A 16300-nucleotide genomic window follows, 5' to 3' on the forward strand; every position below is an offset into this window, starting at 1 on the left:
GGAAAGAGCTATTACAGAGGTAAAACTACAAGTACTGCATAACAAACCACTTTCTAAGAGCACCATGTAACTGTTGTCTATTATCAATAAATATTGTTATTTTTTTTTCTATTTAATCAGTCCAATATATGTCATATTACTTAAAAGTTTCCATAGGATTGAGGAGAGCCCAAACAAGGTCTTGTAATAGAAATCTGTTCAGGAATTCTGTATATGTACAAGCTATTTTTGTCTCACAAAGTCTACCTGCTATTAAAGCTACAGGCTATTAAAGGCTGTGAGAATTATCTGAGGGAAATGTCACTGTTCACTTCCCCTGCTCTTGTACTCTTAGTCACTTTTAAAGATATATCAAGCTATATTAATCTTTGCTGTACCTTAGTGAGGCTTTACACAATATATTCATTACCTTCTCACTTTAAAAAGTATCTAATGTATTATTTAAATTTGTCTAGCTTGAACTTGAGAATCTTGTAATAATACCTGTAATAATAATAATATCACAGAATGAGAGCTAAGGAATTATTTCTTCATAAAAAAAAGTGTTGGTATATTTTTCATCAGTTTGGTCACATTACTCAACAGCAAATATTAGCGYTAATGGAAGGAATTGTATTAGAAGACGAATTATAGAATCTTGGATTGTTTAAAGCTTGTTCACTGGTTTGTAAATCTCAAGACTTAAACCTCAATTCTTTGTAGACAACCTTAAAAAAAATGATATGGTCATGTCTCTTTGTTTAAAATGTTTTTATTTCATTAAGGCATGTAAAGTTATAAATGTCTTATCCTTTATTAACATGAAAAGACAAGAGGGAAAGTTTTGAAAATCATTTATACTCTGCAACCTTTTTAAACAGCTCAGAGACTRTATTATTCTTTTATGTTGCTGACTCCGACTTCTTAAAACAGCTCACAAAGAATAACAAAGACAGGTTTCCTGGTGCTCCAGAAAAAGGAGGATGGGTAGTGGATAACTATCCTCTGTCAATAGATCACTGGTCAGCRTTATCAGAGAAAGGACTTTTACCTGACACTGTCGTCTGTCTGCAGAATACGGAAAAAAATGGTTAGTAATGAAACTTAAATCTTTTCTATTTTGATATCTGTGTATAAAGTACAGTTGCAAGATTAATCAGTATTTATGTCCCATTTATAAAGCTAAGGAATATATAGAAAGTGAACAGAAGGATACACTGAATCTATGAAGGTACCCTCATTTAAAATTCAGATGGAGACAAGAGAATAAAAACAGGAATGCTTTATAAAAGCAATAGAGAAATTCATACAGGCTTCTATTTACAATCARCAGTATTAGTAAATAACACTAGACTATTGTCTTTCTAGGTTCTTGTACTCTGTGTATGGTTGGTCACTAGCTTGCAAGGTGGCCAGCAGTCAAATTTCCCTGCTGGTGTACTAGGTACTAGGTATGAAAAACTGAACACATTTATATATTATTAAAAGTTTTGCTTGTCAAATTGTGCCTTTCACAAGTTCAGCAAGTTTCATTCCCTTTTGGCAATGTATAATCACTACCTGTTCCACGCAGGTTCATTATCAAAATGTCTTTTAGCACTGGAGATTGCCATAAAATTAGGGAATGATATGTCTGTCTTTTGCCTGGGCAGTTCAAGAAAGGTCAGTAACTGCCTGAGATTAGAATCAGTCCAGAGAGCTTTTCAACTCGTTGTCCCTAAATATAAAAATCAACCTGAGCAAATCAAGCTTACAAAGTGTTCTTTGGAACACAAAGCTTGGCAGTGTTTCTTAGAAAAAGAAAAAAAAGATCTTCAGAACCTGATTTCAGTCTTACAAAATCACCATCAACTAAGCTACAGYGCCCAAAACGATTTGGTCGCAAAGCTTTATGAAGTTTTGTAACATCTTAAACATCTTCAGTTCAGAGCCTTCAAAATATGTCTGTAGCTTCTATAAGCTTGTAGAAAGTCACAATTCAGGCCGAACTTTTCTATAGTTATAGATCCAGTACTTGTCATAAAATGACATTGTATGTTCCTATCATTCAAGAAGATCCTGTCTCAGATAATTCCAAAAAGAACTTCAGGACCCATTTAAATTGCATTTCCATGTCTGATTTTCCTTTTCCAGAAAGTGTAAGAATTTCTTAATGTCAAAAAAGAAGCCAGTTTCTGGGGCACTGTGCCCTGTCCTTTCTCCCAGCGACAAAGGGAATTTAATTCATGAAACTGGGATGTTGTAATGTAATGTTAGTACAGCAAACTAAAGAACAGAGAGAGTCAAGTGTAGTCTCTTCTGTAAGAAAAAGACTGAGTGAAATGGATACTATTAAAATTATGACAGCTCACTTCCCAGAACTTAACAAATTAGAAAATTACCTGAATAAAAAAAAAGCAAGCTTCTGTAAAAAGCAAGTTTCTTAGTTTCTCAGTTTCTTAGAAGTGTTATTCTAGATCAGACACTTTGGGAATCCTTAAGGGAACTATATTGAAGTGGTGAGTCAGAACTGCCCTTTTTTTTTTCTTTTAGAAAGGGAAGAACTTGGAGTCCATAGCAAAGGCTTCCAAATGAAGACCTCTTTAAGGGCCTCTTTCCTTCCTGCAGTGTACACCTCTCCRCCATTGCCACTAGTTCTCCAAAACATAGTTCTATATTACATGTTCTCATCCAAACAGTCTGGTTTATGCTCWTGGTAGTCATATCTTCCACACAATCACTTCTCAAGTGAGATAGTTGTCAGGTTCTTTAAAGTGTAAAAAAGTAGCCTTTCAACCTGAAAGTTGGAAACATCCTTCATGAAAACTTTCATCTTGTGCTCACAGCCTTAATGGAGCCTCTATTTGTACGATTGTTACTGATTTTTATCACATACTAATAAATACTGCTGTATTAATTGCAGCCTACTTGGCATTATGTATAAGTGGATTTCGAGCTTGAAAGGAAAATTGCTATTCTCATTTTCCTGTATTTGGGATGATAATAAAACTATACACTAAATGGCTGAGCACCCCTGAAAAGTGCCTGGCCCCATCATCTTGACATCCTCTCTTAAAGTATTTATGTACTTTGATAAGATCTCCTTTCAGCCTTCTTTTTTCCAGGCTAAATAGGCTTGGCTTTCTCAGCCTTTCCTCACATGAAAGATTCTCCAGTCCCCTGCTCATCTTTGTAGCTCTACACTGAACTCTTTCCAGCAGTTCCACATCCCTCTTGTACTGGGGAGCCCAGAACTGCCCCCAATACTCCAGGTGCGGCCTCACCAGAGCTGAGTAGAGGGGCAGGATCMCCTCCYTTGACCTGCTGGCAGCACTGCTCCTGATGCAGGCCAGGATCCCATTGGCCTTCTTGGCCACGAGGGCACACTGCTGGTGCATAGTCATCTTGGTGTCCACCCAGGCATCCTTCTCGCAGAGCTGCTTTTTAGTAGTCAGCTCCCAGTCTGTCCTGGAGCATGGAGCTCCCTGTGTTCAGGACCCTGTGTTTGTCTTTGTTGAGCTTTGTGAGGTCCCTCTTTACACATCTCTCCAGCCTATCTAGGCCTCTCTGAATAGCAGCACAGCCCACTGTGGTATCAGCCACTCCTTTCAGTTGTGTATCCTCAGCAAGTTTGCTGAGGGTGAACTCTGTCCCTTCATCTAGGCCATAGATGAGTTAGAAGACTGAAAAAGCCTGGTCCCAGTGCTGACCACTGGCTCAAGTTTGTAAATAGACTCTGCACAACCAATAGCAACCCGCTGAGCTCTACCATTCAGGCAGCTCTCAGCCCACCTCACTACCCACTCATCTATCCCACACTTCCTAAGCTTGCCTATAAGGATGTTATGGGAGTAATTTGGTAAAGGCACACAGAAATCCTTCATCAGATGAAACAATGTCAGATCCTCTCAGTGATAAACCACTGGTACCCAAGTAAATCAATTAAAAATAAATAAATGTGCCCCTTCTAGATCAATAATAATAATGAAAAAAAAAAAAAAACACTTCAACACTTTTTTAATAGCACTGTGAGAAAGAACATGATAGAGAAGTGCACATCTGGTCCACTAGTCAGATCCAATGAAAGCACTCACAGCTTTTCTTGCAGAAGAATGCCCAGGCAGAATTACCTAAAATGACTTCTTTACAAACTGTGTTTAGAAAAAAATCCCTCCATTCAGCTTCCCTCTTTCAAAAATATGTTAATCAAAAGAATAAAAAAATCTGTACTATTCACACAAAAATGTCCTCTGCCTTGAATCAACAGCAGCTTGATGTTCCTAGCAATTAACTACCTTGTTTATCACAGCTCAATTACAGATAAAAATATATTTTATACGAGTTGATTATAGTAACCATATGAGGCATGGGAGGAATGAGTATGAGGATAAGCAAGGTAAGGTGGAGGAGGCAAGATTATAATATTCCTTTGAAGAGTGGCTAAAGGTGTAACTTCTGTCTTATGGCTGTGCTTCCTTGAATTTAGACATTTTGTTTTATTTTATTCTTTGTTTTTATTTGCCAATTTTGTTAATTCTTTGCTTCACACTTTTATTTCTTAAATAATGTTGTTGTTCTGTAATTTACATTTTTCAAAGTGCTCTGAGTCATTACTTTCTACTCCACTCCCTGAGTTAGCCTAAACTAATATAATTCCACTGCTTTAAACAGAGTACAGACAAAAAGTCATATAGTGTAGAACTATTTGCAAAAGTAAATAAATCCACAGAATTCCATTTAGTCAACTTGCTGCAGCAGTGTAGATATGTATAGTCTTATATTTTTATTTTGTTTCTTCAGTTTTCTTTAGAGACACAGAATAAATGCCAAAGTAACAGATCACGTAAAGAAAATGTAAGATGTAAGATGTAATGGTGTTCAAATCATTTTCATATCTCAATTTTAGTTTTATGCAGCTGTATAAAATCTAGTATTGTTATATAACTGTATTACAGGAGCTTTTTTACTGCACAGACTCTACTTGGCAAATAAGGATGAAATTAATGCTAAGATTTTGAAAAGACTAAGAGAGGAAGCATTAAAAGAGAAAGAAGAAGAAGAAGAAGAAAGGTAAAATACAGTAAATATCAGAGTACTTAATATGATCTCAAAAAAACTAGCCTTACTTTGCTTTAAGGATAGGAGATATCAACCAACATAAGTATACAGAAAAGTACATTAAGACTCGTTCTGATATATATGAAATAATCCCATGTATTTTAACTTTAAGAGTATCTCATTCAGAACAGTCTTTGGTGACAGAAGATTTTCTAGCTAATATGTGTTCATCAGCCCCAGGCTTTTTTATGATACAATAACATTTAGGAGGATAAAATATTTTCAGCTTCTGTGTGGTACAAACCAAATTTTATTTCAATTCTCAACAGTGCTTTTTTTTCCATATTTTTTCTTACTTTTAATGCATTTGCCACTTGCTTCAGTGGTAATATTACAGATCTTAAGATGAATTATCTTCTAATTACAGAAGAGAAATTCAAGAGATACTGAAACTGGAGGAAGAGGAGAAATCTCTAGAGGCTGCTGAGGAGAAAGGTGAAGGCAAGTACCATTTGACCTATATTTTATCTTATAATGTATTTCAAATTGTTTAACAATCTGATTTTTAAGCAGATTTTAGTTTTTCTAAAAACTTTTCTCTGTATAGTTTTAGTTTTCCTGAACACTTTTATCTTTTTCACTGCATCATCCTCAGAATTCTTTCACTGTTGATCACCAACTCATGTTTATCCATGGACTCTTGTATTCCAACTGGACTGAATTATTTATTGATTGTTGACCATGAAATATATGAAATTATTAATTAGCTTTTTCAAGATCTACTGGGTTGTTATTTCAGCATATCATATATTGTGGGAGGTAATTCGATTCTTTCCTCACACCACAGTACTTTGGTTGTTTCTCAGTGATTAAGAAGCCATTTGTTGTCTCAAACGGTATTTTTGTTATTGTGGATAAAATAACTTCTGTCATCCTTTGAACATATTTCGTAATGTTTCTTTATATGGTTCTCTCACATGCTTCTATACGACTCTCATTCTCTCATATGATTGTATGGGGAACCACCAAAAACATGGTTTTAGTAATCATACTTATGCTTTACGGACTAGAAAATTTCAGACAGTAAGGGCAGGTCCTTGATATACTCCTCATGTACTATTTTCAGAAGGATAAGGTCACTCTCAGACTACATTTGAAACTTCTATGAAAAGCAGCCTCCGAATTCCACATAAATCAACTCATCAACACATTTTTAACATTTCATGAGGATGGGGCTAAACTCTTCTCAATGGTGGCCAGTGACAGGACAAGGGGCAATGGGTGTAAGTTGAAATCCAGAAAGTTCCATCTCAGTGTGAGGAGGAACTTCTYCCCTGTGAGGGTGCCAGAGCCCTGGCACAGGCTGCCCAGGGAGGCTGTGGAGTCTCCTTCTCTGGAGATCTTCCAAACCCGCCTGGATGCCGCCCTGTGCCCCGTGCTCTGGGTGTCCCTGCTGGAGCAGGGGGTTGGACTGGAGGATCTCTAGAGGTCCCTTCCAACCTCAACCATTCTGTGATTCTGTGGTTCTTTTTTTATATAGCTGTTATGATCTAAAATGCTCAGTACCTGCRAACTCTTTGTTTGTTGGTGGTCATATATAGGTTTTGCAGAATGATCCAGAAATATTTTTTATTTCTGTAGTGCTTCTGTCATCCTTGAATTGTGCTGCCRAAGTTATTCATGGTTATACTTGTGCCCACAGAAGTTGAAGACCATGATGAGCAACCTCTGCCTGAAAACAAACAATTATCTGAGAAACACTCCAGTGATTCTGCTGGTTATAAAGAAGAATCTAAACCTGCAGGTTAGATTTGGAGTACATGTAATATCCCTTACTTGCTAGTATCATTAATTCTATGCCTTCCTTTTCTGCAAGTTTTTACTATGTCAAAATTAGTTGTGAGTATCATTCCTTATTTACCTTTTACTTATCGAGAAGTTTATAATAGGATAGTCAGAGTCAAGCTTTTTAATTAAAGAGATTTTTATATTTCATGTTAAAAACAACACACAAGGTATTTACACTGATATTTACATCTATATTTCCAGTAGGAAGTACTACTAGGTATAGTCTAAATGTCAAACTAATAAATGTGTACAGGGATCTATGGAAAAAAAAAAAGTGTTCCTCGTTATCTTCAGAACTTTTAACCTTTTCTATTGAGAAATCTATGAGCAGGAGAAGTGCTAAGTGAGTGAAATCAGAAAAAACAGAATCACTTTCACAGATTGTGACACTAATWACAAATGAATGACAAGTCATTGCAGTATTCACAAATACAGTAGAAAATTGCAGTATTYATAAATACCTGTAGATGATTTTAACAAATCTCAGTGCTACAGATCATTTAAATTTTAATTTTACATACTTTCCACATACTCSATTCCTTATTTACATACTCACCTAATTCCACATACTTTGCAGGTTAAGAGAAGACCTACTCTAACTCTAATCATATGAATATAATGAGTAGGTCTTCTCTTAACCTGCAAAGTATGTGGAGTTGGAGGATTAAACAAAAATACTAGATATTCTGAATAAAAAATAAGGAAGAAATAAGGATGTTCATTTAGTTAACTACCACTTAAAAATAGATTAATTGATCTGAGTGCTACTTGTCTTCATTTTTCTTTATAAATTTAATACAGAAACAAAAATATCTGAATGAAAATGGATAAAAAAATATACTTATTGGGCATCATGTTCTAAAAGAYTTATTTTGTTAAAATAGTATTTGTGGGTTAAGGTGATAGCAACACAGTGGTGATTTAAGAACAGAAATRATTAGTCCCCTCCCTGAGGCAAGAGATCTTGGTAAAATGGGAATGAATGATTTTGAAACTGGGACATGAAGGAGCAAAATATGACATGTATCTTACTTAGTCACCCATTGTCCTGCTAACAGCTTGCTAGTTTCCATCTTTCTGGTAAGAGGGAAAATTCTGCAGTACATAGAACTGCATGGAACCATGAGTTAATGAAAAGAAATACCAAGATGGCCTTGCCTCAAAAAGCACTTTGGAGGCAAGTCATCTTTAGTAAAGATAGACCACTTTTGTTTTTAACATACAAATTCTCAATATTCTATTTTTTAGCATTTTTACAATATGTTAAAGTCTAAAGGAGAAATAAATATCATTTAACCATGAAACATTTAATTTTAAATAGCAAGTTGTTAAATACACACATTTTAATGTTTTTTTCTATCATCTCCTCAATCCCTTTATGTTAGAAAGAATCAGCTTAATCTGTAGACAAAATTGCATTTTATTCCAAACTAAATACCTAAATACAGCAGTACGCATGATATAAGCTTGTCCACCAAGTACATTTCTTTGGAACTTTCTGAAAAATCTTTGTCAGAATGTATCCATCAGTAACTAGCAACAAGTTTGTTTTAAACACACCACAGGGTATTTGAAAAAAAAAAAAAAAARRAAARRAAAAAAAAAATGTTGAGACTGAGGTACKTATCAGTTTCAGGGAATAAAAATGCCCCTGTTATCTCTCATTTGACGTTTTATTTATTTTATCAAACCGTTAATGAAGAAGACATCCTGGCTGCTGGTTTCTCTGTCTCTACTTCGGCTGGTTTTGAGAGGAACAGTAAAAACTTCATCTTCTTTTACTGTTGAATATGAGCTGAGTGCAGAAAAGTCCTATCTACTACCAGTAGAGCATTAAAAATACATATATTAAAGCCTTTCTCCCACATCARTTCACTCAGATAATGTGGGGGCAGAAAGCCTCCGAGAAGTGTTTGTCTCTATGGTAACTACACTCAGTAAAAGCAAAGAAGACACGGAGCAAAATAATATGAGAGGCTGCCATGGAGGCATCCTCTGCGAAAAGAGGCAGATTTAGGGATGTGTGGGCTTGTCTCATACAACCCCTGCTATAAGGATTGACAACTAATAAATGAGTCCTCTGAAGAGAATTTGTTTGGATTTTTGAATCCATTTATTTTTAATCATTGCTGCCYTTTCAATATATTTTTTCTTGGCTGTATTTGTTGTTCCTTTACAAATCTTCTTTCTTGGTTTATCACCTGTGAAGCAGAGTATAACAGACTCCTAAGTAATAGGAAAGGTATAGTTGTGTTATTTTATTTTCAATATTGTTTTTCCCTGAAACCCAGCTAAAAACAAATCAAATACCATATAGGCAATCTTTTTATCATGGTGAAGTTCAAATACTTGAACCAAACTAAAATAGAATTTGCTTTGTCCATTTAGGAACCCTTTTCGCTCTTCTCACATAAGGAATGTAATAGTGTTTTTCTATGTTGTCTTTCCTTCTTTCAAAGGTTCCTCCAGCTTACCTAGGCCTATGTAGTTATTAAAAAAAAATACCCTACATCAGCATGCAATAACAGCTGCTGAACAGCTTTTCTTATGCAAGAAAACTCTCTGGGAAAGGTAATCTTATTGAACTATGTGCTTAGAGTAGAGATATAAGGCTGGAGCATGTGCTTCTCCATCATTTCTTAAACACGGTTCGTCAAAAAGGTCTCATTTTGTTTCATGATCTRCTCTGAGGTGAGAGGTTTTAAGAGAGCAGGACCATAAGTGATGATCTGCAAAATGCTGGATGCAGACAGCACACATTTCCATCGTCAATGCACGACTGCTTGGAACAGGTCTGTGCTTCACGAGGCAGGACATGTGATTTCTACCGTGATAACGTGCCAAGGATAACACGTGCAAAAAACAGTTCGTGTAAGCTAGTTAATGTACTCTTTGCTTTTTTACTCAAAATCTGTGCTTATAATGGAATCRTGGTTGCCTGCTACCCAAATTTATGCATGTTTTACCTAGCTATGTTTCTGTTTGATTTGGAATACTTTGCTGCAGAATGCAAAATAATTAATTCTGGCATTTACACAATATACTTGAATGTACATGAACAGGTAGGTTGTTCCTATTTAGAATCACAGAATGAGATATACAAGGTATCAAGGCTTTCCTTTTTAGTGTTACCTCTCTCCTTTTTAGGTGTAGGACGTAAGGAAAAGTGGTAGTAATGATCCTTTTGGGGAAAAATCATTAAAAGATCACTGGCATATGTTAAACCTGTTGTTGCTTGTGTCAAAGGCTATTCCATTTTTTTCAAAGTGAAAGCAAGCCAGACAAAAAGAGGAGGAGAAAATTACAGCTAAGTAGAAAATCACTTTGTCCCCTTGTGCAAGTGCAATCTGGCATCTTCATTTCTGGCAAAAGACAAGCATTGCGGACGCACTAAATCCCACAAAACTTATACTAATWTCAGGCCATTGAAGTCATTGTTCTCAACTGCTTTTTTGGCTGGGATTTGAAGGCAGTGATGTCAGGCTTATTAAGCAGAACACAAAAGAATAATGATAGGAAAAATAAGAAAATCAGTGTTGAAAATGATACGTGGGCAGGGAATGGGAATAGAATCAACCACACACATTTCTGCCTGCTGGAGACTGTTCTTGATGTAGCAAGAACAAGGAGCTGGTGATATTATCAAGGCACCTCTTTGCTTTCTTCTACAAGAGGACATCTTTATACTAGGACTTTAAGGGCCTAGAAATATCCAAATAGATCCTAAATGCAGCCATAAGAACTGATGAGTAACTTCGTCATTTTCTTTTGATGTGCCCTGCTGTCAGTCCCTTCTAATTAAGTTCTGAGTCATTTCCCTCTGAGTTTTTCAGCAAAATGAATGATGGTAGAAGCAGCCATTCCTTGGGTTTTGGTCACTAAGCATATCAACACTTTTGGCATGGTAGTACATAACTAGTTTTCTCATGTTTATCATGAGTTGGGTCTGTGAACTTCTTATTTAGATGACTGCATCCTTTTAATCTCTAACTTTGGTTTAGTTTTTGTGAGGCAGTGTTAGGAAATAGTCTTGAACTTTTGTGATCTTAAACAACTGACAGTTGACAAGTTATATTTTTGCACAGCACATCTTATGAGATTATCTCTTCTTTCTCTTATTCATTAAACAAGTTATTGTTATGCAGCAATGCCTTCATTAAGGCCAATATTTCTGTGAGAGTTTCTCAATGCAATTATTGATGTGGGAAGCCATGATACATATTTTTTTTTTACTTTATTTCCATTTACTCATTTCATTATTATTATTATATAGTTACATTACTATGTCACTTACAAAAACAGTCACTCTTTATTCTGGAATGTATTGGCTGGGAAATTAGATCCACCATCTCTTATTTTCTTTGTACACCTATGAATGATTCCTAGTGTTCAAAGAAATGGGTTACACTTCTACCTCTCATTATTGGTGCTTAGAATTATTCCACACACACCCACATCTGCAGCACCTCATAGCAGCAGCATATGATCTTTGTAGGTCACTGGTATAGATATAGGTCATTGCTCCACATGCCTTGGTCTGCAAAAGGGAGTGTATTCATGCCCCATAAACACATGCCTGAGAAACTGCAGCAGGAACATCACACAAATCACACTCCAAGGAGGCCCTTCCTGCTTGCAGGGCTTTGCCAGTAGGGTAAGAGAAGCCTATGGATATCACAGTCACTTTCAATATGATGCAACCCCCCGATTTTTGGGGAGGTAACTTAGCAGTCAACAGTTGCAAACTCTCTCTGCATTCACAAGGATGAATAAGGGCAGTATCTGTTTCTTTGAGGACAGTGCCTTTCACAGTGATTTCACTAYGCTGATTCATTTGGCTGTGAAGAATGGAAATTATCAACAGATGACTCAATCCAAATGGAAATTATTAGTACTAAAAATAATAAAATTGAAGAACTACCAATATTCTTTTTAAGGATTATTTRTTTGGTTGCTTGGTTTTTTGAAAGAACTGTTTCTTTTCTGTTTTCCTGGARAAGCAATAATATATACTATGGCAATATAATGAATTTGGCATTTGCAAAATCTTTTTGTAAAATAGTAATTGAATAATTGCAAGGAGAGAAAAAAAAAGCTGAATATCAAAAATTGTCCCACCACATTGGAGAACAATTAAAATACAGAAGTAATTTTTAAGTGTAGAATCTTTTAGACTAGCATTGCCTTCTAAATTCAATTTGGTTTTCAGAAGTCACACTACCTGAGTTTCCAGAGGACGGTTTTCCAGATGTACCAGAAATGAAAGTAGTTAAAAGGAAGATTGACCTTTTCATGCATGACTGGCAAACCGTGGAGTCAGGAATCAGTGATTCACCTCTGGTTCAAGTTGCTGTGTTAGAGATTGCTGAGCAAAGCCCAGAAAATCTGCTTGAGCAGATTGTCCTGGCCATGGAAAGTAAGTAGTTCTGTCTGTGATCRGCATTTAACCTGCTCAGAAGGATTTTATGGAGCTTGCCTTATGAATGTATTGGTGGGGAGTATATTGAGTTCTTAAATCACTCACATCAGGTGGGAGCAGAACATACTGCATTCGGGGGTGAGCTGAAAAGGACTCTAACAGCCTAGTTAAATATACAAAAATATAGTGAGTTAAATGTATATATWTTTTTWAAAATATATTACCTATAAAAATGTGTACATGGTAGTTCCTTAAGCTTTTTGACCACACATTTTCCCAGTACTTTACTGTCTATCTGTGTAATGAAAGTTCACTCATGTACARTATTCATTGAAGTGAGTGAGTCTTTCTGGATGTGTAATGATCCACCCACCTCCACAGATTGTGTTTAAGAGTGGTTTTTCAGAGTATTAACATTTTTCAGCAAATATTTGGCTGTGCACAAATCTCCAACAGTTTTGAGTATCAGATAAATAATATTAATAATATGTTTTGCTATAATTACACTGATGCAASTATTTTTTTAACCAAAATGATTATTATGCTAGCCTTATAATCAAATAAAAATTGGCTAATAATTTGTTTAAAAGATTTTCTCCAGTTAATAACATGAAAAACACTGTTGCAAGCATAATGCCAATATCTTTATGYGTCTGTATAATCCTTTTATACTAGGAGCACCTCTTGAAAATATCTATATACTCTAGTTAAAAAAACAAACTGGTAAATATTCAGKTTTGGAGGAAATCACTATATTAATGTAACAAACGGGAAAACAATTTGTCTTATGAGTAGGGGAAATGCAATAGACATTTGATGTGATTGCTTCCATATATGCGCTTACTTTTATGAGCAAAGAAAATGTATTTTTTACATACAAAAATGAAGAACACTGAAACTGAAAAAATGAAACCCTTTCCAGAACCTTTTAAGTATCATGGTTGGGTATTATCTGCTGAAGACTTAGATGAGGAAGCGGAAGACCTGGCCGCTGAATTGGAAGCTGAAGAAGAAAATGAAGCTGAGGAAGAAGAAAATGAAGATGAAGTAAGCATATTGGCTTTGTTCATTTAACATTTTAATTTAACTCATTTATTTTCAGTTTGAGCACAGCCTCAGAGAAAGCAGATTTTGCAGATGATTTTGTGTAATCCAGCATATGCTTCAGAAACATGCATCATATTTCTATGTTCTGGCTGTTAATAGTCCTATTCCAGCAGGAAGCTTTACTCCATGCTAATAGAGACAATGATTGTAGTTAGTTTGGTAAGATAACAAGGGAGGAGATATCAGGAAGACATATAATTAGATCTAACTGGACTTCTCCCCAAGTTAGTATGACTAGGAGAGCAGGCCCAATGCCACATTTCACCTTTCAGTTTACCACTCAACCACATGACTAGATCTTCTTTATGACTCTTTCCTTAAGATGAYAGGAAATAATGTGTAGCAATGACAAATGAAGTCATATTGTTAGCCAAATATTTCTGCCAAACAGCATTAAATACCAAAAATATTATCTGATCACCTCCTGAAACCACATGACATTCTGTACCTTCACACTCAGGAATCCTAAAAAAAACTTCTAGACTCCTAAAAAATGATATTTGTGAAACATATTCTTTGTCAGTGAGAGAGACCAATTATTCCCTACACTAAAATATGCTGAACTACACATCTTCTTCAATAAAACWTAAAAGGCAAAGGTGATCCTTGTTTCCTTCAACCAGCAATCAGAAGATGCAGAGTAGAAGTCTTATTGTGCAGTCCTCTGTTTCATCTCAACTACTGATAATTTCCAAGCATCCATTAAATGAAAATGGAAGTCTAACTTCACCATTCATTTATTTTAATACTATTTTGGAAGATGCCTACCCTAAAATTGATGAGCATGCAATATACACACACTGTACTGGAATAGCATCAAATAAATGTTTAAATTATTTTAATTAGATATATGATCTGATTTCATAATGCTCATTACCTTTTCTGACATCTTCTTTCTTCTCCATGTTTAGAAGTAAAAGGAAGTGTATTTTAAGAACAAGAGCAGAAAAGCTTTTATTATAGATATTTCAAGCAGTTAGAATTAYATCTTCTAAGGAGCTCTCTGATTTCATGATATAGAAAGGTAGTTTGCATTCTAATGCAGAAGTCATTCATTTCTAGACCTGTGTGTAACAGAAAGAAATCATGTGAGAAATAGTAAAAGACACTTAAAGTATAAATTGCTTTGAGGATGCCTTTCTGATTCAGTACTTAATCATCATATTCAATATTATGTTTTTCTACATAATTCAAAGAGTTCTTGGAATTTTTCAAAAACTTTTCAGGAAGAAGAAAAGCGGAATGAGAAGAAAAGGCACATGGGAGATACAAAACACTTTTGTCCAGTCAGTCTGAAAGAGAATTTTGTCCTTTACCCGGGAGATTCTGAACATGCAGCTAAATATCAAGAAAAGATTTATTATTTTTCAACTTCTGAGAACAGAGATAAGTTTCTGGAGAACCCTGAGGAGTATGTGGCTCATAAGGAACCAATACAGGTGAGAATCTTGAAAATGAAGTAGACTGATAACAACAGATTAAAAGTCACTACCTTCTATCGCTCACTGAAGTAATTTATTATTTCTGATTTTTTTTCTAAGCAGAGATAGGTATATCAGRCAAGTCCCCAAAGCAAATAAAGCACCTTCCCTAATGACTCTACAGTGTACATTAAAATTAACACATTGAATGAAACATGCACATAAAGCAGAAAAAAAGAAACATGCTAAACGTTTACAATAATTATGGGAAACAGCAACAGTTAAAAAGTGACAAATATTGTTATTTTCACAATTTTAATACTTTTTCTTTTATTAACAAAGGAAGAGTAAGAGATGTGTAGATTTATCAGTATTGTATAGTAGGCTTTCATTTTTACCTACTGGCAACACCTGTTGTAGTGTATTTGTTCAATATTACCAGAGAGCAGGTAGTCTGTTTGAAACAGCTCTAGAGGACCTGGAACACATRAAATGCTACATGACTGTTCTTGAAGTGATCTTTTTAATAATATTCTTGAATTGAAAAAAAAWTAATAAAAGCATGGTAGAGTCCAAATTTTATAAAATATTTGATTTTTTTCCTTACAGGCACCCCCCTTAAGAGTGTGTTTACTGGGGACTCATGGATCAGGTAAAACTACTTGTGCACGATGGATAGCAGATAAAATTGGCATTTTCCATATTCAGTTTGAYGAATATCTGCAAGAAATAATGATACGCAAAACTAAAAAGAAGGTTGGGCCTGATTTTGAYGATGAACCTGAAGAAGATGACATCAAAATAGCAGCTCTTTCACAGGAACTGGAAGACTTCTCTCTGACTGCGACTAAAACTAAAATTGAAGCTGAACATGAATTTGAAAAGAAAAGCAAACAGGTAATAATTGATCTTTATTGTGCCCATACACAAACCATGTTTTTTTAGGCCAGCATAGCAATAAAATTCTAGCTTGTTTATGTTAAATTGTTAACTTGAAAAATCAGAAATAATGCTTTTTTTTCCCAATAAAATAATATACTTACTGACAACATTTGCTCCTGAGTGTCATAAGCATTCTCCAAAATGTTTCCCAGAATTACAAACATGTATTCAAATTACAAATAGTTGCTGAAAAGGACAAAGGAAGATGATATTAGAGAAAACAAAGCTCAGAGTAATAATGAGAAGGTATAGTGTTCTTCAAGTCTTTATTTACATGGGTTCAATCTGGTGCATATAGATCAATTACATGGGAGTTTAGAAAAATGTTCCCCAGCAGTGCTCTCTGCAGTCTTTTGGGGCAAAAAGGATGGATGGAATCTACCAACCTTTGGTCTGATCATCCCTTCTCAAGGAATGAGAAATATTTCAGTGTTATAACAGGGTAAGCTAGTAACTCTTTAATATAGTATGTTTTGTAATTAGATTGTATTATTGTCCTTACTTTGTCTGTTTGCTGAAGGATTTCAAAACAAAACCTTATGTAGGG

At 35.2% G+C, this 16300-nt stretch overlaps 1 protein-coding gene across 1 annotated transcript in view; it reads left to right on the forward strand.

Annotated features, from left to right (window-relative positions):
* Window positions 1-16300, forward strand: part of LOC112951311 (adenylate kinase 9-like) — a 40318-nt gene that overhangs the window by 1827 nt on the left and 22191 nt on the right. Inside the window, exons 2-8 of the mRNA XM_026043966.1 lie at window positions 809-1069; window positions 4914-5028; window positions 5444-5517; window positions 6719-6820; window positions 12074-12280; window positions 14729-14829; window positions 15421-15708. Coding sequence (XP_025899751.1) covers window positions 809-1069; window positions 4914-5028; window positions 5444-5517; window positions 6719-6820; window positions 12074-12280; window positions 14729-14829; window positions 15421-15708 — 1148 coding nt within the window. The remainder of the gene's footprint in view (window positions 1-808; window positions 1070-4913; window positions 5029-5443; window positions 5518-6718; window positions 6821-12073; window positions 12281-14728; window positions 14830-15420; window positions 15709-16300) is intronic.

The sequence above is a fragment of the Nothoprocta perdicaria genome, unplaced genomic scaffold (assembly GCF_003342845.1).
Source record: "Nothoprocta perdicaria isolate Ctin4 unplaced genomic scaffold, notPer1 scaffold_343, whole genome shotgun sequence".
Classification (NCBI taxonomy): Eukaryota; Metazoa; Chordata; class Aves; order Tinamiformes; family Tinamidae; genus Nothoprocta; species Nothoprocta perdicaria.